The following is a 27,273-nucleotide window of genomic DNA, read 5'->3' on the forward strand; positions in this document are numbered from 1 at the left end:
ACATTCTAAGCAATCAGTCCGTTTATAGTGCCAACTATAATAGCGAGGATAATGTAAATAGTAAGGTGGAAAGATTTAATACTAAAGTGAGAGCTGCTGTTGACATAGTTGCACCTGAAAAGACAGTTAAAAAATCTTCTAGCATTGTTATACCATGGAAGACCCAAACAGTGTCTGATTTAAAGAGAACATGTCGTAGAGCTAAGCGTAAATGGAAGACTAAACTGATTATCCACTATGAGATATTGAAGGTTAAAATAACAGAATACAATAACACAGTCTTTCTTGAGAGGCGCTGCTATTTCTCTAAGATTATAAATAACAATGCTAGTAATCCCAGAGTCTTATTTTCTACGATTGATTATCTGCTAAACCCAGGTAATGCAAAGGAATGCCTCCAAAATACTTCCAGTGAAACCTGTGAGGCTATTGCTGTATTTTTCAATCAATAAATTAATGATATTAAAAATAACATAGTATATCTTCCCAACACTGTGGATCCTCCTAACCCCTATTACTCCGTTATAAACAAATTAAATTCTTTCACCAGGATTGATTTACCTGATTTACATAGAATAATCTCTCAACTGAAACCCTTCACCTGCGTTCTTGACCCAATACCAACAAGTTTTTTCAAAGAAGTATCAGGCATGCTAATTGATAATATTCTTGACATAGTAAATTCGTCATTAAATATGGGGGTCTTCCCAGACTGTCTTAAGACTGCTGTAGTTAAACCCCTACTCAAGAAAAATAATCTTGACCCCTCTGCTTTTGAAAATTTTAGACCCATCTCTAACCTGCACTTCTTAAGTAAAATTCTGGAGAAGGCATTCATTATGCAGTTAAATGACCACCTCAATAAACATGCTATTCTTGATAAATTTCAGTCGGGTTTTAGAACAAATCACAGCACAGAAACTGCACTCGTTAAAGTAGTAAATGACTTGCAGGTAAATGCAGAGAGAGGCTATTTATCTGTTCTCATCCTCTTAGATATGAGTGCCGCGTTTGACACATTTGATCACAATATTCTTAGAAATCGACTTAGTCAATGGGTGGGCCTCTCTGGCAGTGTCTTAAATTGGTTTGAATCCTACCTGGCAGGGAGAAAATTCTTTGTTAGTTGTGGTAATCACATCTCAAAGACACATGATATCTGATATGGTGTCCCACAAGGCTCTATCCTGCGTCTGCTGCTCTTCTCAATCTACATGCTTCCGTTAGGTCAGATTATCTCAGTGCACAACGTGAGTTACCACAGCTATGCTGATGACACACAGCTGTACTTGTCAATAGCACCTGACGACCCAGACTCTCTTGATTCACTAACACAATGTCTTACTTGTATTTCTGAATGGATGAATAGTAATTTGCTCAAGATAAATAAAGAGAAAACTGAAATTTTAGTGATTAGCAATAATGGATACAATGAGGTTATCAGAAATAAACTTGATGCATTAGGATTAAAAGTCAAGACGGAAGTAAAAAACTTAGGGGTAACTATTGACTGTAACCTGAATTTTAAATCGCATAGTCATCAGACCACTAGGACACCATTTTTTCACTTAAGAAACATGGCAAAAGTTAGACCTCTTATATCATTGACAGATGCTGAGAAATTAGTTCACGCTTTTGTTTTCAGTCGACTAGATTACTGTAATGTACTCCTCTCAGGACTACCCAAAAAAGACATAAATCGTTTGCAACAAGTGCAGAATAGGGATTCCATTCCCGGGCTCCCGATTACCGGGAGCCTGGGATTCCCGGGAATGAAACTGCCGTAATTCCCGGGAAAACGGGAATGGCCAAGCTTGCATATATAGCGTGTAAAAGTGTAAAAATCGATCAAGAAATAACAGAGTTATAGTTGAAAATAATTAAGGTGGCGCCATTGCTGCAGCTTGCACTTCATCAGACAACAGCTTTGAACAGCAACTTGAAATTGCAATGCGTCAGTCTGTTGCATCCGCATTATCTGTGCCAAGAAACTTGCCATCACAGAATGATGACAAGAAACTGGATGCATCAGTAAAAGTTGAAATGGCGGTGTTTCAGAGCAATGGCAAGCATGGGTGTTGTTTAAAACAAGTGTATCAGTATCTGATGATTGTGCCGCCTACTTCAGTGGAGGCAGAGCATGCTTTCTCAGCAGCTAGCGTACTTCTGCATGAAGGTGCGCTCTTGCCTGGATGACCGCACACTGGACATGTTAATAATAATAATAATAATAATAAATTACATTTATATAGCGCAGTGGTTCTCAACCTGTGGGGCAGGCCCCCCTAGGGGGGAGCAAAGTAACAAAAAGGGGGGTGCGAAGATGTGAAAAAAAGAAAACAAGAATCGAAAATATGAAAAATACATCTATTGAAACCAAAACAAATTAACTTAAACTACAGTACATTCTGATACTAGAAAAATAAATATAGAGTTAGATAAATGTTGATAAAAGTTAAGTAGGTATAATAAAATATGCATCTATGATATATCATTAATTAAAAAAGAACAAATTGGTATTAGTGGGCTCCTTTCAAAAAAACGTTAGGGGAGCACGATTAGAACTGTTATGAAAACTCAGGTCACAAATACTTAAAGGTTGGGAAATGGTGATATAGCGCTTTCCTCAGTACTCAAAGCGCTATCCACACTGGGAGGAACCGAACCCACAATCTTCCACAGTCTCCTTACTGCAAGGAAGAAGCACTACCAGTGCGCCACCTGTGAGGACGTTGTTCTTTCTATGCTCTTATTACCACAACTAAAGATACATGTACTTATATGACAGCATGAACTGCTTGTAGATAAGGTTAGTCTTTTATTTTTGTCAACATATTGCAGTAGTTTTATTAAAAATAAGTTTTGGTCGTTCTAAAACCGTTCACATGTGAGATGCCCATGCACTGTGTCTTCCCCGGGAGCCCGGGATTCCCAGGAATGAAATGCGGGATTCCCAAATTCCCGGAAATGGATAAACCCGTCCGGGAATGGATTCCCTAGTGCAGAATGCAGCTGCTAGAATCCTAACTAGGAAAAGAAAATCCGAACACATTTCTCCAGTTTTTATGTCACTACACTGGTTACCTGTGTCTTTTGGAATTGACTTTAAAATTCTGCTTATGGTTTATAAAGCCTTAAATAATCTCGCTCCATCTTATATATCGGAATGTCTGACACCCTATAGTCCAAATCGTAACCTAAGATCCTCAAATGAGTGTCTCCTTAGAATTCCAAGAGCAAAACTTAAAAGAAGTGGTGAGGCGGCCTTCTGCTGTTATGCACCTAAAATCTGGAATAGCCTGCCAATAGGAATTTGCCAGGCTAATACAGTGGAGCATTTTAAAAAACTGCTGAAAACACATTACTTTAACATGGCCTTCTCATAACTTCACTTTAATTTAATCCTGATACTCTGTATAGTCAATTCATTATAATAACTATTATTGGGTGGCTCTAAAATCCGTACTAACTCCTACTCTCTCTTCTGTTTCTTTGTGGTGGCGGCCTGCGCCACCACCATCTACTCAAAGCATCATGATGCTCCAACATTGATGGACTAAAAGCCAGAAGTTTGCATGACCATCATCATCAAGTCTTTCCGTGAGAACCCTAAATACAAAGAGGACTGTTTGATTTATGTGAGGTAGAATGCCCAGAGGGGACTGGGCGGTCTCATGGTCTGGAATCCCTGCAGATTTCATTTTGTTTCTCCAACCATCTGGAGTTTTTTTTTCTTTTCTGTCCTCCCTGGCCATTGGACCTTACTCTTACTCTATGTTAATTTATGTTGACTTATTTTAATTTCTTACTATGTCTTTTATTTTTCTGTTCTTCATTATGTAAAGCACTTTGTGCTAAATTTTTTGTATGAAAATGTGCTATATAAATCAATGTTGCTGTTGTTGTTATTCAGCAGATGTGTGTCAAGAAACACAATGGGGGATCCTTTATTAAGGGGTCCTCAGTCATAGTCCAGGAGGGCCACAGTGACTGCCAGGTTTTTGCTCCAACTCAATTGATTAATAAGAACTACTTATTGCTCAAGTAACACTTCTGCTTCATCTTAGTTGTCTCGCTCTTTAAGATTTTGAGCCCTTATTGCTTATTTTAGTCTTAAACAGCTGTATTCTCTGTTTTTAATTGCTCATAATTAGCAATAACATGCAAATGTCAAAACACCAGCGTTTCTTTATTTAGCCTGTTACCATTTATACCTGTGTGCATTTATCATTGAAAATTGTGTTTAATTAAATACTTGGAAGGAAAGTGAATAGAAAAAAGTGAAGGACTGAGAATTACTCATCCTTTTTAGCCTTCAAATCATTTGGATGATATTGTTAGAAAGGTGTAGAAAATCTAGGATATGTGAATTACCTGACATAGCAGAGTTAAAGCACTGACAAGCCATGAAATTAAATTATTGGCAAGAATTGCTTTCTAAATAAGGAAGTGGGTTAGAACAAAAACCTGCAGCCACTGCAGCCCTCCAGGACTGTGATTGAGGAACCCTGCTTTATACCAACAGCAATACGTCTGCATAATGCCTCACTGTGACTGTGACAGCTAAGTCAGAACTTTTCTTGCTTTTGAATTTTCTCACTTGAAGTCATTCCGGTATGTGTTCAGACCAAAATGTGCATGTGTATATATTTCTATCAATCTATGTATTTATTTATTTAAAGAGCTTCTGTAAAAAGCCCCTAATGGCTTGAGTTTTCATCTGAGGGCCCAAAATTTGTTCATTCCATCCATCGATTGATCTGTCTGTCTATCTATCCAACTTAGAACCCTACTAAAACTGGAATGTCCTCTTTGGAACACTGGGGACTCTGGCTTTCTCCCATAGTCTAAAACTCAGCAAATAATTTGTTCTGAAACACTTAACTTTTATTTACACATATGTGTTTCCTGCAGACTACAAGCCAAACAGGACGTGCAACATAAAAGATAATAGGCTGGTTTTAGCTATTCTGCTATCTCGCTTGCTTTCTATTTTTCATCTTTCAGTTTAAGATTTCAGCTTCAGCAAGATGCTACTGCTTGTCTATATGCTATCAATGACACTTACTTGAGGGTGAACTGTTCCACAGTGGAGTTGGGCACCAGGTAGAGGAAGATGCTGAGGATGGCTCCAGGTTTCAGCGGTTGCTCAGGCAGCTTCACAAAGATGTTCCTATCGAGCTGCTTTTCCACCATAATCTGCTCCTGGCTTGGCTGGTACAAGCTGATACTACCAATACGAAGCAGGGGATGCTGGGTTGGCATTTCTCCCCGGGAGCTGCCACCACCTCCTCGCCGTGGTGTGTTGTCCCCACATTCTCCATTGCTGTCAGGCTCATGGACTGTATAGTAGAGTTCAGCCTGCAGAGTTTCTACACTCATTTCCAGGCCCTCATTGCCTTTCCGGCGTCCCAAAGGAGCCACATTAGTGTTGAACCAATTGACAGGAAGGTCCAGTTGAGCTAGGCATTGTGCCAGACTTCCCCGCAGGCGACAGGAGGTCTTAATCTCTCGGATGTCCCTGAACGCATGTAGACGCACACAAGGCAGCTTTTCTACCACTTGGAAATCATCCCAGTCTCGACCAGCAATATAGAAAAGCACTTGAACCAAGGGTATGTTGGAGTAGACCCTAGGTTGGACTATGAAGGCACGGACCTTCCAGTTGACAGTTAAAAAGTTTGGGATCTCCAGTGGGCTGGATGGTTGCAGAAGATCCTTGGGTAAGACTTGGCCCTGGCTGAAAGGGCCAAAGGAAACATTGACCGCTGGAAGTTCTTTGGTCTGGAAGACAACAAAACTCTCTGTTCGCTGTAGGGGATGGCCACTTTGGTTTCCCTGCTGTTCTCTCCTGCTCTCCTGCAAGAAGAATGCCAGCTGGGCATTGGTGAGCTTAAAACTGGCAGGTAGATATACACTGGACTGGCTGTAGGGAGCAGTAGATGAAAGGCCCAAAAGGGAGTCAGATTTAGTGGGTAGCACCTTGTTTGTAACTGCAGAGGGAACACAAAAAAAAAAAGAAAATATGTTTTAGCAAAAACAGAAATAAGTGACAAGAACTCAATTCACTAAAACTAAAGAGAAACAGGAAATATTAACAGTGGAGTCAGTCTAATATTCATAGTCTGTTATTAAAAACTAAATGACAAGCAGAAGCATCTGAAATTAATGCAAGAAATGCTTCTAGACAACAACAAAACATCTTCATCCTGGTGTGAAAAGGATGAATTTTACTGAAAGTGCAATTTATTTTGCCAATTGTTTTGCAAAGTAGAACACTTAAGTTTCATTTCACTTACTATTAACCATTATCAAATAAACATTATCATTGGGTGGTGGTAACAAGCATCGGAATGAACCTGAAGAATAGTCTTCAGGCTAGTTATCCAATGCTAGTTTTTAGAACTATCACTTGATTGTTAGTTCTTCCTGCAAAAATTCTAATGAAGGTGTAGTTCACTGTTGTGGTGAGAACTAATCACGTGGCAGCCCTGTTCAAAACACATCCATAGCTTGGCAGTGAGCAGAAAGGCAATGTATTCTACAGGACATAACATCCAGATGTTATTTGATCAAGCACATGTGGAGGAAGAATGTGTGATGGTGGGAGTGAGTGCATTGCCAGCAATTTTCAATACACTATTGCTAGCTATTCAGACACTATATAGTCTTTTGTTTAATTTTGCATTTAAGATTTGTCATCAATTGATCAACTTACAGACATTCTGAGTCTCTCTCTAGATGATGCAGGTCTAAATATACATTTTGAGCTTTGCTACTGGTTTAGATTTTCGGCTTTTTGAGCATATTAACATTAGAATGATTACATATGGAGTATAACAGTAATAAATATTTCTTAAATATGCTTAATGCAACCCTTTCACAAAATATGGTAATATATTCTTATCTGAGGCCTTTTGGCTGGCTGTTTCTATAGAATTGAGTCTGGTTATAGACTAACTATATGGCCCAATGGCTTGAGTTTTCATCTGAGGATCCAAATAAAAAAAACCTGATAGCATAATGGAACCCAAGAAAAGAATAATTACCAGGACGACAACAGTGCAATACAGAGACAAATAATGACAATGATTTCTTTTTTTTTTTTGCTGTTTCATTTCAAAATTACTAAAATAGCAAAGTGGAAGGCAAACATATTATTAATAAAACAATTATCATTCACAGCATGGAATAAATGTCAGAGGCATATCACTACCAGGGTAAATGCTTAGTGTAAGCTTTAGTGAAGCTGAGAGAAAGAAATTCTTCTTTATAACTGGTGCTGCTCAAGGATGATGATTTTGTATAAAGATAATAAGAATGGTTTTGTATAAAGATAATAAGAATGGTTAAGAAACAAAGTGGTCAAAAAAGAATCTATGCCATTTATTACATTGTCTTAAACAATACATTTAAATAACATTTTTCAAATGAGCTCCACCATTAACAATACATTCTTCTAAATGAGTTTGAAAATTGTTCAGCATATTCTGGTTTTCATTTAACAATTCAATAAACTGGGTACAGCGGCACGGTGGCGCAGTGGTAGCGCTGCTGCCTCGCAGTTAGGAGACCCAGGTTCGCTTCCTGGGTCTTCGCTGCGTGGAGTTTGCATGTTGTCTGCGTGAGTTTCCTCTGGGCACTCCGGTTTCCTCCCACAGTCCAAAGACATACAGGTTAGGTGGATTGGAGATTCTAAATTGGCCCTAGTGTGTGCTTGGTGTTTGTGTGTGTCCTGTGGTGGGTTGGCACCCTGCCCAGGATTGGTTCCTGCCTTGGGCCCTGTGTTGGCTGGGATTGGCTCCAGCAGACCCCTGTGTTCGGATTCAGCGGGTTGGAAAATGGATGGATGGATAAACTGAGTAGTAAAAAAGGCTTAGTCATGTAGCTGAATTATTTATAAAATGTATGCACTACTCGTACTTTATATAAGTGGAAGCATAAAGCTCACTGAAGAATTAGATAGTTGAATTTGAAATATTTAATGCTGCTAACTAACACTGAATGTTGAAGTCCGCTCTACAGCATTTCTCACCCTTTTGATATTTTCTGGTGTTCTTACAGTTCTCAGTGGTCCAACAAATACGTGCCTCACAGTATCAGTAGACTGAAATTTATCAAACAACTTAAAAATAACGTTAGTAGAAAGAATTTGTCCTCACTGAAGCACATTAAAGTTAATACAAGATCTTCTTTGCATCTCTGTTACTAATTTGCTGTGGATTCAATGGATTCCATAACAGTGAACACCAAATGAGGCACCTACCAGTTGTACATGACCACTGAAAACCGGGCCATGGCATTATATATTGCCCCAAAACACACTGACCCCCATCCTTGTGCCTCACCAGTTATTTTTGTTTCAGCATTTCAAACTAGTGCCACTGTGACATCACCCCACAAGCTTGTCTGTTTCATTCCTTCCACTCTACATTTTTCTTATACGTGTCCTTGCTGACAATCCTCTTAGGCTGGCTGTTTCAGAAGTTGGTGTCATTGGGAATATTAATTATATTTTTGGTTTGTTAAATAGAAGCTTTCTGTAAGGAGCCAACAGCAACATTTATAGGCTTCCTCTGGGATCTCATTTTTAGTGCTTTAAACAGTACTAGCCGAAGCCTGCCGTAGCATACGGCGCTGTAAGAATAGGAACGGAAAACGGTGAGAAAGGAATTCAGAAATCAAGAAGAAACAAATACTTCTTGAAAGACGGAGGGTATGAATAGGTGTTTTGGTGGTGACGACAGATAATGAGTTAAAAGATCTAACCATAGAAAAAGTCACCCACGTACAACTGACCGTGGCTGAAGACTGGTTATTAACAGCATTTGGTATATCAGTCTGTGCTCCGGTCTTTGGGTATCCGACAGTGCATGTAAAATTTCCGGCCACGTAGGATTACATGTGAAAGTGAAAAATAAATGAGGCTGTCTGAATTTACGTTCTATGGCCACGGCATCCTGCTAGTTTTGTTGCATGTATCTTGGACTTCCTGGAAATGTGGACTGTAATATGATCATTTTGCCTACACGTACGTTTTTATTTTAAGCGTTTGCTTGCAGCGCGTCTGACAGTCCTTTGTATTGTTCCAAGCGCAACTCTTGTTGATCAAATCAGAGCTAGTTGAGAAGCGCGCCCTCCATTTTAACATACGCATCTATGACGTACTTTTGGAATAGTTCAACGCTGGAGTGCAAAATATTAAATATATTCCTCATTGCTAATCTGTAGGCGTAAAATTGGCATTGAGTAGGCCTTCTTCGCTTGGCGGTTCTTTTATCCAGAACATATTATAAATCGTTGTGCCAGCCAATGTCCCCACTCAGAAACATGTCCCCGTCTTGATCCCGGTTTAAGATTTTGTCCCCGATTTCAGCTGGTTCACTTTTTTGAATGTATCTCAACACCACGATAATTTGAACTTGGCGCACGTGCACGGTGTTTTGACAGAGGTTATGCTTTACCAAATCCTGCAACTTTGGCGAGAAATCACGTGATAAGCTTTTGCTTTGTACTCCGTAGTGTTTAGAGTCCCTACTCGTGATCTGAAGATTCTATGCTCCTCTAGCCCAACCCCATGTCCCCGGATTGAGCCAAAAAATTCTGGTCACCTTATGTAAGGGAATAAAAGTGGGTAAACCATAGGATTGCAATTCATATTGAGCATGGAAATCTGTCTACAGGAGTTGCCTATGGGACAGATGCAAATGTTCCTTTCGGCAGGCGGTTCGCCATCTTCTCCGCTGAAAATTGCTGCAACATTGGTGTGACATGTCGGGGCATTGTAGCGTTGTAAATTCTGCCTAGGGTTTTCCTCGAAAAGCATTCGTACAGCTGCTGTTGGATTGGACTGAGCGATTTCATGCATGTGTTTGTATGATTTAGCAAAGGGTTTGATGGTTCTGAGCATGGAATCTAGCTGGAAAAGTACATTTTCGGCGCATATAGAGTTTGCTTTATTTTGTAAGCATACTGCGGATTCTTGGCGAGAAATGCCGTGTCGGCTGTGTGTGGGTGGGAATGGTTTTGAGGGTGAATGTGGGAGGACAGTTAGAGTTGGCAGGTGGGGCTCTGTCGAGCATATCCCATGGTCTTAGGCTGGAGTTATACTTCACGCGACGCGACGCATGCTGCAGCGGACGCTCCTGCTACGCAAGCGTTGTAGTGTTCATACTTGCGCGCGTACTTTACGGAAATCTGGAGGAATCCACCAGGTGGCAGTGTGAGGTATTATCACGGTGAGAACATGTTCAACTTCTCTGTGTTGTGAATTGCCTAGAACACCTATTAAATTCTGATGACACCTTACCGCAATATCTATGCCAATACCAATCTAATAATGTTTATTGATTAAATCCATCAATTCAGGGATGTGTACATTCCAGCAAGCATTGGGCACGAGTCAGAAATAGTCCCTTGATGAGGCCTCAAGCACACACATACACTAGCGTCATTTTAGTGGCACCAAATCCCCAAATCTGCATATCTTTGGAAGGAAAACGGAGCACAGTGTGGAAGACAAGCAGGAAATACCAGCAACATAACTCCCTGGGAGACAGCAGTGCTATCGCTCCACCACCGTGACACCCCCATGTGTGTAATTAACAGTATTCATTATTTAAACAAAATTATATGTAAAATGTAACATACACACTTTAATGCATTTCATCATGAAAGTGATATCAAGTATAAATCTAAAAATTCTGAATGTGCAGAGAGTTGGAATATCATACATTTAATTTGTTCTGTGTGGTGATCTATTGCTGCTTTCCGCTGCTGTCAGGTCCAAGAAGCTCGTAGCGATTAAAAACTGGGATGATGGTTACGACGGCCTGCTTTAATGATAAAGTAAACTACAAGGTTAAAGTGGACATTTCAAGATTAAAGCCGAAATTTCCACTTTAATCATAAAATACACGTTTTCACCGTGTCCTTTATTTTTTTCTCAGTGGTTCAAATACTGTATAATGCTATACATTATGTTGCTGCTGTTAAGTTGCAAAAATAAAAAAATAAAAAACACGACACAAAAGATGGTATGTGAGACTTTTAAAATGTATCGTGTCATTACGTTCGGGTACTATCTACATGTGACAGAAAGCCTCTATGCCGATCCTACGGGATGGATGCTTCGATGTGGTGACGCAAAATGCCGACATACAGATGCATTCGTGGTGCTTTTATATTCATGCGTCGCATATTCCCGATCGTAATGTCACGATACATTTTAAAAGTCTCACATACCATATCTTTTGTACCGTCTATTTTTTTTTTTCAACTTCATATCGGCAACATAATGTATAGATAGCACTGAGAAAAAAATAAAAGACACGGTGAAAACGTGTATTTTGTGATTAAAGTGTCAGTTTTGGCTTTAATCTTGAAATGTCCACTTTAACCTCGTAGTTTACTATATTATTAAAGCAGACCATCGTAAACGTCATCCCAGTTTTTAATCGCTACGAGCTTCTTGGACCTGATAGCAGGTAAAGTAAAAAAAATAAAAATAGACGGCACAAAAGATGGTATGTGAGACTTTTAAAATGTATCGTGTCATTACGATCGGGAATATGCAACGCTTGAATATAAAAGCACCACGAATGCATCTGTATGTCGGCATTTTGTTTCACCACTTTGAACCATTCATCAAACAGCAAAGCACACACATCGATCCCCGAAGGATCTCCATAGAGGCTTGCTGTCACATGTAGATAGTAAACAGAGACTCTGACGTCACGTTCCGACTTTTAGCACACTGCGCCCCAAGACTTTTTGCTGGTACTGCAGCTCGCACACGCGTCACGTTAATTTCTGAGGACCTGCTCAGAGGATGCGTGAAATGAACGCTGGGAACGCGTGGCAGCCATGATGCGGGCGCATACGCGTTCTGAGCGTGAAGTATAAACCGGCTCTTAAAATTGGCGAGCGGGGCTCTGTGAGTTGGCGGGCGTGCCTCTGTCTTACTTGTGCTCACTGTCGTGCGTGACCTTAGCGAATTATATATATAGATGCTCAATAGAGGGCAGTGTACCACTCATCACAGGATTCACGTTTAGATGAACTAGGCTGTTTTTGCTTCACAGTCATGTGGCAACCCATCACAAACATGTCTGTGACCCAATATGCATAGTTGAAAAAGCACTCCTCTACACCAGAAGGTTGCTGGTCCCATCCTCAAAACTGATTTGTTGTGTTACCTCAGATCTCTGTCTGATAATAATGTTTCCTTATCCTTTTCAAACCACTTAGCAGATGATTAACATTAATAATAACTTTGGTTAGAACTTACTGAAATTCCATCAGTGCTTCAGAGAGCCAACAGCGCTGTCACACAGCTGTTTACTTGGGTTACTACAGAGGAAAAGTTTACTGATATTGACTAGATAATAGTTGTGTGGCTAAAAAAGTGACTTGCGTTAAAGGTCACAAATCTATCCTAATCTGGGAGCAGTATCACTGAATGAGCCTGTCTGCTTACTCAACTGAACATGGTTTGGCTAAAATGTACTTTAAATTCATTACACCCAATGGAACCCAAGATAGGAAATACATAAATAAAAATTAGATGACAGCACTATAGGGAGATCCCTATGTGGTACTGTATACTTCTTCAAGGTTAAAAATAGGAATTACAATTGCTCTTGTGTGGTGCGACTTAATAACACAAAAATAGCAGACAAAATAAATGTACAGAGTAACATACAAAGAAAAATGTTAATTCAGACACCATATTATGTGTGCAGCTCCTTATTAAATTAGAATATTAACATTTGTTCTGTGATATAAATGAACATTTGCAACCTTTGCTATTTTTAAATTCCATTTTCTCACTGTCTGTTTCTCTCTCCTTATCTTCTTAGTACAGAGTTACAATATTTTCAATGTTTTTCAGCACAGTGTCTTCTTTTTTTTCCACCAACCCTGCATTCATTCCACTTTCTATTGCCCTGTATAAGAGGTCCAAAAAGGATCAATTGTACAGTCCAGGGAGAGAGGTATAACAGACACAGCAAGCCCAGAAGTAAACAACAGTCAAGAGTGTCTATCCTCTTTTGTGTTGTTCTCTTTGTTGGAAAACACTCCTTATGAAAGGTGCCACATAACATAAAGATCAATAGACTGAATGATTTCCATTAATAGCTGTAGAAATGTCAGAAATTGGGCCTAAACCTAACGGGATAGTGCATTTTCTTGAGTAAATATGCTTAAGGCACACACTTACAGTCTCCTGGAAGCGTTGCCATGTCCCAGCAGACACAGAGAAGTAGTCGTTAAAACTCTGTGCCTCTCTGCACTCTCATGCTGGCCCGGATCTATACACCAGGCACACATATCAAGGCCATTAAAAGGAGCTTTTCAGGAGCTCAGGCCCTGCCATTCCTGTTATTTATCTCAGCTCCCAGAGCACCAAGTGCAGTTTTTCTAAGGAGCTGGAGGCTTCTGATTTGGTGAACTTGGCTGTCCCTCTGAGAGTGGGGAGTTAAATGTCTGTGATGAATGAGCTTCTCTCTTCATTTCAGCTGTCCTCCCACTGGGTGCTCACATTCTCCTAATGCAGGTGGCCAGCACTCATTGGCTTCCTTAAATGTGTCAAACTGAGGAAAGAAGTGAGTCTGATTCCAGGCTAAGAAGTAATGAGACCAGTCCAGAGTCAAAGGTGTCAGAGGCTGATCAATCAGATGGAACCTGCATCTCTCACACAAATTAAATCTGCCACATCTGAAAGCTAACTGGTTATTCAAAACTGGTCTGACATGAATAGACAACCCCTAGACAGGTTTGGTTTATATCCAGGGATAAGCTCTATTACTATAAAGCAAAAATGGCTCTGAAATTAGATGGATGGTTACTTAAGGATGAAGCTTCCATTCTGTGATATGTGCTTCTTCAAGAACATCATGGAGGCACAAATGGTTGCTGAGTACATGCAAAATATGCACAAATCTATTTCTTCTTAAAGAGGACCATAAAACAATAAGATATGCTTCTAGCTAAAAGCAAATACTTTAGATCTCCATATTATTTAGAAAGTGTTATATGAATGGGAAATAGTAACCTATGGCTTGTTCTTTTTTGGCTATTCTGCAAAGTGGCAAAAAATGTCAAGTTAAAAGGCAATATGGTGCAAATAAATAAGTTAAAAACAATAAAAGAATAGTGCACTCAAAATATTTAAAATATTTTTTTTAATATAACATTTTTTCTATATATTACTTACCTCATGTAGTTTGTACTGATGGCCAATAAAAAAAATTACTATCCTGTTTTCATGCAGAACAGAGATAACAAATTTGTTGATAGGCAACTATGGTGACCAACATTACAACAACAAGCAATATCCACAACATCACTGAAAAAATCTCATGTTACTTCTGACAATATGTTATGTCAAGGGAGGCAGATCTTTGTTTCAACTGCTGGGTTGCATTTGAGTGCATTCCATATTCACACACTAGAACCACATTTTCAGAAGTCATTTATTTAACATTTTTTTTTTAAATACACTTGTTTGGGATGGTGCAAGCATAGAAATTGATGACTTGACAAATGGTTTATGTAACACAAGTAACATAAAATTGTTTCATGGATGTCTTTGTTTGCTGATGTCCAGTGTTGTCAGCATAGATTTTTATTGACACTGGGTAATAATTATTCTTTAATAATAATAATAGTAATTCTTTGCATTTATATAGCACTTTCTCACTACTCAAAGCACTCAGCAAGTGCAGGTTAAGGGCCTTGCTCAAGGGCGTAACAGAGCAGAGTCCATTTTTGGCATTTACGGGATTTGAACCACCAACCTGCCTCAGAGCCACCAAAATATCATTTTTGGGTGTAGTATTCCTTTAACCAGGAATGGACAGGGGTCAAAAGGCAAAAGTAATAACTAAACCAAGTGCCAAAGCCCAAAAAAGTAAACCAAAGATTAGAAAAACACAGAAAAAAACTCCCAATGTTCTTTATTAATTTCCATTAACTATTGCACAAAAGGTTTTTGAACTGAAACAGGAAACTTGGACGCTACCATCTTAAATAACAGTGGCTGGATGACTGTCATCCATCACAATGATTGGCTGCCAAATGGTCACCATATGGATGTCATAGATAATAACATGGCCACAGTTATTAAAAAAAAAATGGCAGTGCCCATGGTTAAAACACCAAACTTTAGAATGAAAATAACATTAACACAAATATACAAAACTGGATTCAGCATGCTCCAAAACACCAGAATTATAATAGTGGTATTGTGAAGTAGTGGCTACTTCTGTCTCACTGTGACCTCCTAGCATGTCACATAACTCAACTGTGCTACAACTATTAAAAATCTAAGTAAACAAATGTGAAAAGTTTCTCCATTTGTAAAGTGCCCGAGTTTGGTGTTTGCTGTATATACAGTTAAACAAAGGATGCTTCACAAAGACTATTACCTTCTTGCTTAATGAATCATACCACTTTATACTTTCCATGTTCATGTCTTGCAAAGTACCTGATCCTACTGCCATCATCCCATTCTCAGCCTCTGCTCTGTAAATGACTCCTACTTTCCCAGTTACAAAACTGCAACAGCCTCTTAAAGAAAGAAAGGCTGCAGCTGCTGAACACAAGCACCATTGGCAAATACAGATAAGCCTATTCCATGACTCTTGGTGTCTCTCACTGGGATTATTTATCAATGGTTTTGACACCAAGTCAAAGTAAATCACTTTGATGAAATGTGACTTTGAAAATGACAGGAGTGTGAAAAGTCTAAAGCTTGAATGCCTGATGTATTATTTGCAGCACACCCTGAGCACCAATGGGAAGAGAGAAAAAAGTTCATGCTAAGAGGAGATTGTCTGATTGAGATTTCTCAAAGTCACTTCAAAAGAAGTGAATCACTAACCACCTTAGCAGCACATCAAACCATTTAGAATGAATCCAAACACAAGAAGCTTTACATGACAGATAGTGGCAGATGAGGAGCGTCATTAATGTGCAAAGGATGCCATCTTTCTTGGCATAATTTTCATTGGAACTATTCAGCTGGCAGTCAGTTTATCACAGCTTTGGGAAGATGTTGAAATACTAAGAAGCAGGGGATTGCCTGTTGTTGTCACTTTTCTTTGCTTCTAGGTCACATCCACACACATAAACACTGAGAAATAACAGAAACAAAACAACTTCTGCCCCACTCAATATTCCATTATAAGTGGCAGTGTTTATTGCACCACAAACAAGGACTAGTAAAACCAGGACTTGCATAAATTCTTGATAAAAGTGCTACTGGAGTATGTCAGTTTCCTTCTTCTTCCTGTTTCAACTCTTACTCCCTTCCATCTTTTTGAAACATGACCTTGTACCAACCATGCTTGACAATGAAAGGCCATCTTGAAGATACCTTTAATCCTCCACCTTCTTTTTGATCACGAGGGAGTTAATCCTCACACATCATTAGCCTTTAACAGTTCTTCAAAAGCTTCAAAAAATGGAAAATTAGTGTTTTATCATGTTGACTTACTCAGAGAAAGTGTGGATTCAAATTAGACAACAGAGTGGGAGCAGTTATGCAAATAATATATCTGAAGTTAATTGTTAAAAAGGTGCTGTCCAAACTGGACACTAGCTAGCTACAACTAAAAACCAAAGGGCAGTACACAGTTATGGAAACCTGAGGTATTGTGACACAACAAACAAAATAAACACAAAAAAGATAACATGTCATTCAGCCAAAATCATATTCTTGGGTCATCTAAGTTTTATACAGAATCAAAGACAAGGGCATGTGATGCTAGGAATCCTAATAGGCCCTAACAACATTTCCCTGTGAAACAAAACAAATCTAGTAATGGAAGATTTAGAGAAGAACCCACAACACTCTGTTTCACTCACCAGAACCTACCTGGTCAGAGCTGAGCGCCTGCCTAAGCAACTTACTCTTAAGGATTAACATGATAATAAACCAAATAAACCAGCAAAGTAGTGTACAAAATGTAAAAAGGCAACATTCTGAAAAATACTCAAAAGGAAAGAAAAAAAACAAAGGTATACTAGCATAATGTCTGACAGTAGGAAAAATAGAAAGGACCAGGAGATAGAAGTGATCACATGGTCAAAAGCTGCACTGGAGAAAAAAAACTGTGAGATCCAACTAATGACTTATCAAAACCAAAACGTTAAACAAAAATCAATGTCAGAATTACAAAATACTAATTTACCAACACAGACACACTAACAAACAAAGGTTTCTTTTTAAACTGAATCCACAATAATAGACACCAATAAACACGCAGCAGAAGAATTGAAATTGCTGCATCGATTAACTTGCAGCTTCCATCATGGCAATTGAGCCACAAAGTGGTGGCTCCCACAGAAAACAAGATGGCATTACGTTATAACTAAACCCAAGAGTAAAATAAATTAATTCTCCATAAAGCAAAACCCTTTCGTGGCCTACAGGGGGCACTCCAGCTCCCCAATCCAGACACAAACAGACAAAGGCACAACTTCTGTCTCAACACAAGTTTTTATTTAGTGGGAAATGCTTCCCAAATGGTTTCCACCAGAACTAATGCACAGTGCAATAAAGCACCAAGCAATACACGGCTCTCTTTCTTTCTTTCTTTCCATTAAGACGGCGTTCCAGCAGGGCAAGGGAGCGGACTGTCCATCACATCTGATATAAATAATAGCACAAAAGGAGAGAGCAAAATAAAATACAATCAAAATTTAAGTGAGGTGTCAGTATCTCATTAAATTCTGCCTTGCACTGTTAAATGCTTTGTTGTTTATTTTGTTATTTTTTTGACTCTTCTGTGACAATGCAGGTTCATTGCATGCTCCCATCTTCTGTCTGGGAGCCTTTGAACCCTACACCATCAGTAATGTTACCTATGAGCTAAACAGTGAGGCAACAACATAGCAAGGGGATGGTGCAAAAGTGTAAAGTGCTTTTATTAAAGCAATCAACAAAAAAAAATATGTTCAAATTAAATAAAGTGCAGTGCCTTCAATATGTCAATAAATAAATAATCCATAAAACAAGTGTGAAAAGTGGAGGTTAAAATACCATTAGAAAAATCTTCTAAAAACAACGAGGTTAAAATAGCACAGGAAGCAATCCTTTAAAACAACAAAGCCCGGTGTCTTCTTTTACCTGGCAGCTCCCCTGCTTCACCCATCTGGGCTTCGCAACAGGAAAGTCGCCTACCTGCAGGAACAGCTGCCTTTCACACGGGTCTGGTAACCCTCCAATCCCTGGCTACGTTGGGCTCCAAACCGGACCGAGACTTGGGTTTCTTCCAGTGGCCAGGGCGTTCACACTGGGACTCAACACCCAAAGCCTCCTCGACTCCCGCTCCTTTCAGCGGTCAGTCATCTTCTCTATAGGTCATTCCAGCTCCATAATCACTCAGCTGGAGCGACTGCTTTCTTCAGCCCCTTCGAGTGTTGGCCAAACACTACCTTCGTGGGTTCACCTCCGAGCTGCCTGCTCTCTTTTGATCGAGCCTGCTCTTGCTCGCTCTTCTTCTCCCTGACACCGGCTCTCTCCACCTGCTTCCTGCCTTCTCCTACAACCTCCCGTTCTTTCACATTCCTTTCCTTTCTTTCTTTTCTTTCTTTTTTTCCCCTTAGCCGAATAGCGCTTCTATATATCAAGAGGGCGAGGTAGCTGTGGCAAATCAGCAGCCCCAGGAACAATCACGGATGCCAGACAGTTTCCCACCTGTGCACTTAGGTGAGCCCACATCGCGAATCGCCCCGAGAACCGCTTCAGCCACCCAACCACCACGCCCCCTCACCAAGCCGCGAGCGCGGTGCTTATTTATTTAGAAGCGGCCCTTTTTACATGAGCTGTGGACCCGCTATACCACATCCCCATGCCACCATTTCGCTTAATGTTTTTCTGTGGATGCCACACTTTCTTATACTGCTTTATATGACCTATGATGTCATTATTCTGTCATTATGAAAGATCATAAGAACATAAGAATTTTGACAATCCAGAGGAGACCATTCAGTCCATCTGGCTCATTTGTTTAGTTAATACTAAACTGTCTCACTCTCTTATCCAGACACTTCCTAAATGTTGTTAAGGTTTCTACAACGTTGTATTTCAACCACATGTCTCAGTAGCTTGTTCCAAATTCCCACAACTCTTAGATTTTTACTGATGTCCTTGAGTATGCGATTCAACCTTTTGTTGAAAGAATTTTGCTGGAAGTACTTTATCAATGCTTTTGAGAATTTTGAAGATCTAGATTAGGTTTCCACACAGTCACCTCTGCTTGAGGTGCAGATGAACTGGCATCCAAACTTTGGGAAGGAACAACTTCACGAAAGTCACAAACAAGGAATTGTTAAGACTTTATTTTGAAGAAGTGACTTAATTCCGAAAATTTGTCTTTGAGAATTGGTGGCATGTTGGTGCAGTTGTTGTACGGCTGCTTCATTGTAAGGAGACCAGGGCTCGTGTCCCAGGTCCTCCATGCATGGAGTTTGCATGTTCTCCTAGTGTCTGCGTGGGTTTCCTCCAAGTGCTCTGGATACCTCCCACTATAACAAGACATGCAGGTTAGGTGCATTGGCGATAATAAATTGGCCCTAGTATGTGGTTGGGGTATGTGTTATCACCCTGTGATGGAGTGACACCCTGTCCAGGATTTGTTCCTGCCTTGTGCTCTATATTGGCTGAGATAGGCTTCAGCATCCGCCGTGACCCTGTTCAGTACTAAACAGGTTAGACAATCACTGACCGACTTTGAGAATTGATTACCTTCTTGGCTTAAGTGTTTTGATCTTCCTGATTATGAGCTATTACCCTTGCCTGCCATTAGACCGCTCTTTCTGATCATTCTAAAATTCAAAATTTGTTTCCTCCATCCCAAGAAACAATTATAAGTCACTTTGGAATTTCCATTTTTCCAAACAAGCTCAATGCTAGGATATCTGAAAGAGTTTGTTTGAATGGAGGCCGACTTTCTACAAAAAAATATGAAAAGCTTTTGTCAAATGCCAGCAAATGTGTGCCACAAAATAATTATATACATGCATTCTTGTTCTGTAACATGCGTGAGCATGGTAATTTCCACAGTAATGTCATGATAATTCAGTCCTCTTAGAAAAGTGGATAGCACTGAAATAATACAAGCCAGAATGGCAAAATAAATAAATAGATTAAGAAAACATACAAGCAAAATGCAAAATCATGTGTAACCTGTATGGAGCCTGACAAGAGTTGAAAGCACAAGTGGACAAAATAAACAGGGACCCTAAGAGGACTTAGGACCATGTAGGGCTTGCCTAAATATATGGCTAATTAAATTAACAACATTCATTCTTGAGATAAATGTCAGAGTAGGACAATAGGGGTATAGCAAAAGGGTGGAGAATGTGGCATGATAAGAACGGGTATGTAATTACAGTGCCGCAACTGTGTAAAAGTGCCACTTGGTGGACAGTAATCTACACTGCACAATGCTAGGGTGTCTCTGGACATATTGAGATGTTGCACTACCCTGATAATGCACATATATAGCACAGAGAGATTATATTTATACCCTTTCATTTATAAAACAAACATATTTCAAACACATTTAGATAAATGCTTATGCTGTTCAATCTTCAGAATGGAAACTACACAAAAAGCAGTATTGTGAGCCCATAATGAGAATATTTTTGCAAAAGAATGATTATAGTTAATGATGGTTATTCAGTCTAGAGACGTCCAAGGGCAAAGGCTTGTGCCTCATTTTTTTAATAACACACACATTTTCACATATTCAAAAAATATGCAAACAAGCTAGTAAAAGATACCTGTTAAGTTCAGTCATCAATAATAGTAATTTATAGGCAGTATCCATAGCTCAAAAAAGAAAGCAGTGATTTGCTTAAAATGCCTCAGAGTGACAATAATAAAAAATTAAAATTCTATGTTACCACTCATTTTTTGAATCCATTTATTCCATCTCAGGGTAGCAGGGTTCCAGAGCTTATTGTGGATATAAACTGCTCAAAAAATTAAACGAACACTTTGAAAACACATCAGATCTCAATAGGAAAAAATCATGCAGGATATCTATACTGATATGGACTGGTTAATGTGTAAGGAACGAAAGGATGCTGCATCATTTGATGGAAATGAAAATTATCAGCCTACAGAGTACTAAATTCAAAGACACCCTCAAAGTGAAAAAATGATGCGGCAGGGTAGTCCATTTTGCCAAAATGTCATTGCAGCAACCCAGAATCATACTCAGTAGTTTGTATGGCCCCCATTTGCTTGTATGCATTCTTGAGAATGACAGGGCATGCTCCTAATGAGATGACGGATGATGTCCTGGGGGATCTCCTCCCAGATCTGGACCAGGGCATCATTGAGCTACTTGACAGTCTGAGGTGCAACCCGGTAGCGTTGGATGGACTGAAATGTAATGTCCCAGAGGTGTTCTATTGGATTTAGGTCAGGCGAGCATGGGGGCCAGTCAATGGTATCAATTTCTTCATCCTCCAGGAGCTGCCTGCACACTCTCACAACATGAAGCCGGGCATTATCGTGCAGCAGGAGGAACCCAGGACTCACTACACCAGCATAGGGTCTGACAATGTGTCCCAGGATTTCATCCTGATATTTAATGGCAGTCAAGGTGCCGTTCCCTAGCCTGTAGAGGTCCATGCGTCCCTCCATGGATATGCCTCCCCAGACCATCACTGTCCCACCACTAAACCTGTCATGCTGAGCAAAGTTACAGGCAGCATAACATTCTCCACGGATTCTCCAGACCCTTTCAGGTCTGTCACATGTACTCAGGGTGAACCTGCTCTCATCTGTGAAAAGCACAGGGTGCCAGTGGTGGACCTGCCAATTCTGGTATTCTATGGCAAATGCCAATCAAGCTCCATGGTGCCGGGCAGTGAGTACAAGGCCCACTAAAGGACCTCAGGCCACCCTCATGAAGTCTGTTTCTGATTGTTTGGTCAGAGACATTCACACCAGTGGCCTGCTGGAGGTCATTATGTAGGGCTCTGGCAGTGCTCATCCTGTTCCACTTTGACCAAAGGAGCAGATACCGGTCCTGCTGATGGGATAAGGACCTTCTACAGCACTTTCCAGTTCTTCCAGAGTAACTGCCTGTCTCCTGGAATGTCTTTCATGGCCTTGATGCTGTGCTGGGAGACACAGCAAACCTTCTGGCAATGGCACATATTGATGTGCCATCCTGGAGAAGCTGGACTACCTGTGCCACCTTTGTAGTGTCCAGGTATCGCCTCATGCTACCAGTAGTGACACTGACTGCAGCCAAATGCAAAACTAGTGAAAAAACAGAAAAGAAGAGGGTTGGAATTGTCAGTGGCCTCCACCTTTTAAACCATTCCTGTTTTGGGGGTCAGCTTATTGTTGCCCCACTAGTGCACTTGTTAATTTTATTAACACCAAAGCAGTTAAAACTGATTAACAACACCCTCTTGCTGCTTATATGACCAGATAAATATCCCAGAAGGTTCATTGACTTGATGCTATACTCTGATTTAAAAGTATTCCTTTAATTTTTTTGAGCAGTATATCATGCACAAACCAGGAACTAAGGAAATACAGAATATAAGAGTAAAGCAGAGCACATACTGTACGTGTATATCGTCACTAATACCAAACACATATAGATGCCTTACAAAGTTAACTGCATGCCAGTTGGCTGTACTTGGGAAATGCAGGAAGTACACAGAGGGGTAAAAAAGTAATGAAAAACAACACTGACACAAGGAGAATATGTAAATTTCATAAAGACAGTAACCAAGCTGGGACTTGAATTCAGAAACTGGATGAGCAGCACTAATCACTGCATCAATGTGCCACCACTGAAATTTTACAGCACTGGAGTCAAACTTCAATCTGCCAACTTTTTAATATGGTCTGTTATATAATCATTCAGAACCTACTCGATTTAGTGTGCAACATTATGTGAATAGATTTGGATCACAGTAGCTGATCATTTACTTTTTAGTTTACTTTAGTTTAGTCTAGTTTAGCTGCATTAGGGGTTACTACATGAAACAACAATTCAAGGATGGCTTTAGTCTACCATTACGTTGCCTAACTGTTGCTACCATTACTTTTTCACATGACTGCTCTCTGGTGGTCTCTTGTCAAAGAATGTCAGAGAAATAAAAGGATGATAAAGAAGGAAGACGGCTTCAAGAGAGAATTGAAACACAGTGCGTGTTTGCAAGGAGTGGAGAGAGATACCTGTGTGTCTTGTCAGTAAAGGGAAGAGGCACAGCTAAGGGAGTCTAATGTATGGTGCCATTATGAAACCAAACATCAGGCTAAATTCAGCAATTAAAGTCTTGAGAATAAAACTGCTAAAATGAAAGAACCTAAATCTCCTTGCACGAGCTAAAGCTCAACAGGATACAGCAAAGGACAGTTTCACAGTTTCAGAAGGGACCAGTAAAACCTCCTGCCATTTTTTAGACGGTTCTTTTTTTAAAACTTAGTATTCTCAAATGTTCTAAGGTCATCTGTCCAGACAGGATTTGCAAATGTTAGCTTGAGTCTGACCATAAACAATGTAGTTGCCTTTATCCCTTGTTGCTGTTAAAAACTCAGTAAATTTTTATTCGAGGAGTGAATTTTGATCCCTCGCTCAGCTTAAGGATATACAGTACACTATATGGCCAAAAGTACAGTATGTGGACATCCCTAAATGACTGAGTTCAGGTGTTTCAGCTGCACCCATTTTTAACAGGTGCATAAAATCAAGCACATAGCCATGCAGTCTCTTCTGACAAACACTGGTAGTAGAATGGGTCGTACTGAAGAGCACAATGACTTTGAATGAGGCACTGCCATAGGATGCCACTTTTGCCATAAGTCAGCATGTAAAATGTCTGTTCAATTAGATCTTCTCCAGTCAACTATAAGTGCTGTTATTGTGAAGTGGAAGTGTCTAGGAACAACAACAGCTCAGCCACAAAGTGGTATAATACAGGGCTGTATTAAAGGAACATAGGCAGCCAAGCAAAGTAGTGTGTTGGGGCCCCTGCCTCTGCTCATTGTGCCCATAATTTAAGACGTCCCTTGTAATGGAGCTGGCGAGTGTTGAAGCACATAGAGCATAGCTCAACAGTGTTCCAAACTTCCTCTGGAAACAACATTATGTGCATTAGAGCTTCATGAAATAGGTTTCCATGGCTGAGTTGCTGCATACAGGCCTAAGATCAGTATGTGCAATACCAAGTGGTGCAATGAATGCTGCTATTGGACTCCTGAGCAGTTCAAGCGTGTATTCTGGTGTGATGAATCACGCTTCAATACCTGTCAGTCTGATGGACAGTTCTGATGTTTAGCAGATGCCAGGGGAATGCCACCTTCTGGACTACATAATGCCTACTGTAAAGTTTGGTGGAGGAGGGATAATGGCAAGGTTTTGGCTAGGTACCTTGGTTCTAGTGAAAGATACTGTTAATACTACAGCATAGAAAATCATTTTAGACAATTGTAAACTTCCAACTTTGTGGCAACAGTTTGGGGAAGGCCCTTTTCTGTTCTAGCATGACTGTGCCCTTGTGCACAAAGATAGACCCATAAACATATAGAGGAACTTCAGTGGCCCGCACAGATTTCTGAGCTTAACCTTACTAAATATCTTTAGGATTAATCAGAATTCTGTTTGCGAGCCAGGTCTTCTTGTCCAGCAGCAGTACCTGACCTCATAAATGCACTTTACACATTTCCATTGAGACACTCCAAAATCTTGAGTAAAGGCGGTTACAGATGGGTTAATTCCATATTAATAGCCTTGGCTTTGGAATGGGATGTCCAGCAAGCTCATATAGGTGTAGTGGTCAGGAGTCCACAAACTTTTAGGAATATAGTGTAGCAGCACTCCATGGCACCTCAATAAGAAATAGATAATTTGCTCAAACTAGGAGGTGTTTAAAATAAAAATAATATAGCATGGATTACAAAGGCTGGGGCACCTGCAATGTGTAATGAGAAAAGTTACTGAGGGAGATATGTACTAGGTTATGGACAGCAGGCCATTGCAATTATTCACCAAGGAGCAAAATGCTCCAAATGGATCATTTCATGAAAGCTGTTAACTTCGTTTGAACACCAGTCCTTTGCCTAATTTTTATACATTTCTCCCTGATACAACGTCACTACTCCCTCTTCAAACTTTCTATGTCTTCTCCATATCTGTAAGCACCTATCTGTGCAAATGATTGTTTTTGCTGATGAAGCTCAGCAAATTGACACAGAGATGCCACATTACTGGCAACCATCTTCAGGGGTAACAGATATCAGCAGTGCACAGCATCAAGCCTGATATTAATGAAGAGACTTATGCAAACCTTGTCAGTTTCCCAGTCAGGACAAAAGACAGAAACAAATTATGAGACATGCAATACAAATGACTCAAGTTATAACCTGTGAAATGACATCACTGTGGGTTCTTCATTAAGATTTTATGAAGGATTTTTTTCTTTCTTGCAGCTTGCACTATGAACATGCTGTACTAATCTGTCCACAGTTTATTTGAGTTTGACAACCCTGCTCTATAGATAATATAACAGCAGGAGATTCAAATCCTACATGAAGCATGGTTACAAAAAAACGTAAACTCTTAAAGGGCATAAATACTGTTCAGATGAAATCCCACGTTATGAATAGCATGGAGTGTCTCTATTTATTAAATGAAGCCAGCACCAAAAGACCTAAAGGCTTTCCTGTGGATATCGCTGATCAATTTTCATAATGTGCTCCTTCATTTAGCTAGAGTTACAGACCACAAGTTCAGTTCTGGGGGGCAACAGTGGCTGCAGGTTTTTGGTCAATTCTAGTTTAATTAAAAGGCAATTACTGCTGATGTAGCAAATTAATGTTGAGGTAAAATATAGTGCCGCATTTTAGTTAACATGTTTGTTGCAATTATCAGCCCTTAACTGCTTGCTTTATTTCTAAATAGCTACACTCACTATTTAAATTCACCTCCTGTGTCCTTAACCAGGTAACAATTGACAAAGAGACACAAATGACAAAGGAACCAGCAGCTAACCACCTAATTTGCTCCTGTTTATGCCTGTATGCATTTATCATGAAGTATCTGTTGTCACATGCGAGTGCTTAGGGAACATGAAAACAGCCAAACCTAGACAAAAACTTAGACCATGAGACAAAGGCAAAAGCGATCACTAATCAATTACCTTTTCTGTCTTCACTGCAGAACTGAGGATAAGTCCCTGGTCAGGCCATAATATCACTTCTGGAAGAACTGCCTTTTCCACACCAGGAGCTACTTAAACAACAGCGTTGCCCAAAATTATTGATTATTTCGGATCCTGCTCATGTCAACAGCAGACCTCCATAAAGGAGAAACCTTTCAACAAGTAGCCTACAGAGGTGTCTTTCATTTTTTTTTTATTCTTTCTTCTGCTTGCAGTTCTGTTATTAAATAGGCGACCCTGCTAATCCAGACCCCTGTACACTATTCTGGGCATTTTTGGTTACATAATTAACACTGTTTAGGAAGATGTCAAGAACTGAAAATGACTACTTTATTACTACTGTTTTTTGACCACAAATCATTTGGATGAAATCTGCAATAAACAAATGACCTGATATGGAAGAAGCCATATGATTAAATAACAAGTTCACTTTACAGCAAGGAATGGCTTCTGGTTAAGAAATTGGGTTAAAGCAAAAAACTGCAAATAGTGAGGACCTTCAGGACTGACCCGCAGGATCCCTGAGCTAGAAGAAATCAGTACACGTATCATCCTCCCATACCAGGGAATTCGAATTGTTCATTCTCTGTCCTATTTCATTGGTACTATTTGCAAATATGTAGGCTTGGTGTTCTGCTCTTCCTCATTTGTTGTTGGTGATTCATGAGCACAGCTCTCTTTACATCTGTGTCCCCTAACTCCCTCAGTTTCTTTCCAATTCACTATGAAAACATGGTTGAGAGTTCATCTTCTGCCTTTTCGCCCCATTGTTTTTTGGAATAATCAGCATCGTTTTACTAATCACCTTGCCTACTAAATGGAAAATGAGATACAGTTCTTGCAATATAAGGCTAAACCAAGATTGTATTCCTCAGAGTAGGTAAAATTTTGGGGCTTCAAGAGTCTACAACCACGAGTAACCAGACCAATTCCTGCACATGCGCTTCTCCCTTGAGTGCCCTAAAACTCATTGTTTACACCTAGTTAGGATGTAAGAGGCCTGAAGAGCTTAAAAATACAATAACTTCTCACAAGAGATTATTCAATATAAACTGATGAGAAGAA

At 39.8% G+C, this 27,273-nt stretch overlaps 1 protein-coding gene across 1 annotated transcript in view; it reads right to left on the reverse strand.

Annotated features, from left to right (window-relative positions):
- The window catches only part of tmem132e (transmembrane protein 132E), a 647,459-nt gene that overhangs the window by 205,796 nt on the left and 414,390 nt on the right, over positions 1–27,273 (reverse strand). The window contains exon 2 of the mRNA XM_039756648.1: positions 5,069–5,993. Coding sequence (XP_039612582.1) covers positions 5,069–5,993 — 925 coding nt within the window. The remainder of the gene's footprint in view (positions 1–5,068; positions 5,994–27,273) is intronic.

Source organism: Polypterus senegalus, chromosome 6 (assembly GCF_016835505.1).
Source record: "Polypterus senegalus isolate Bchr_013 chromosome 6, ASM1683550v1, whole genome shotgun sequence".
NCBI lineage: Eukaryota > Metazoa > Chordata > Cladistia > Polypteriformes > Polypteridae > Polypterus > Polypterus senegalus.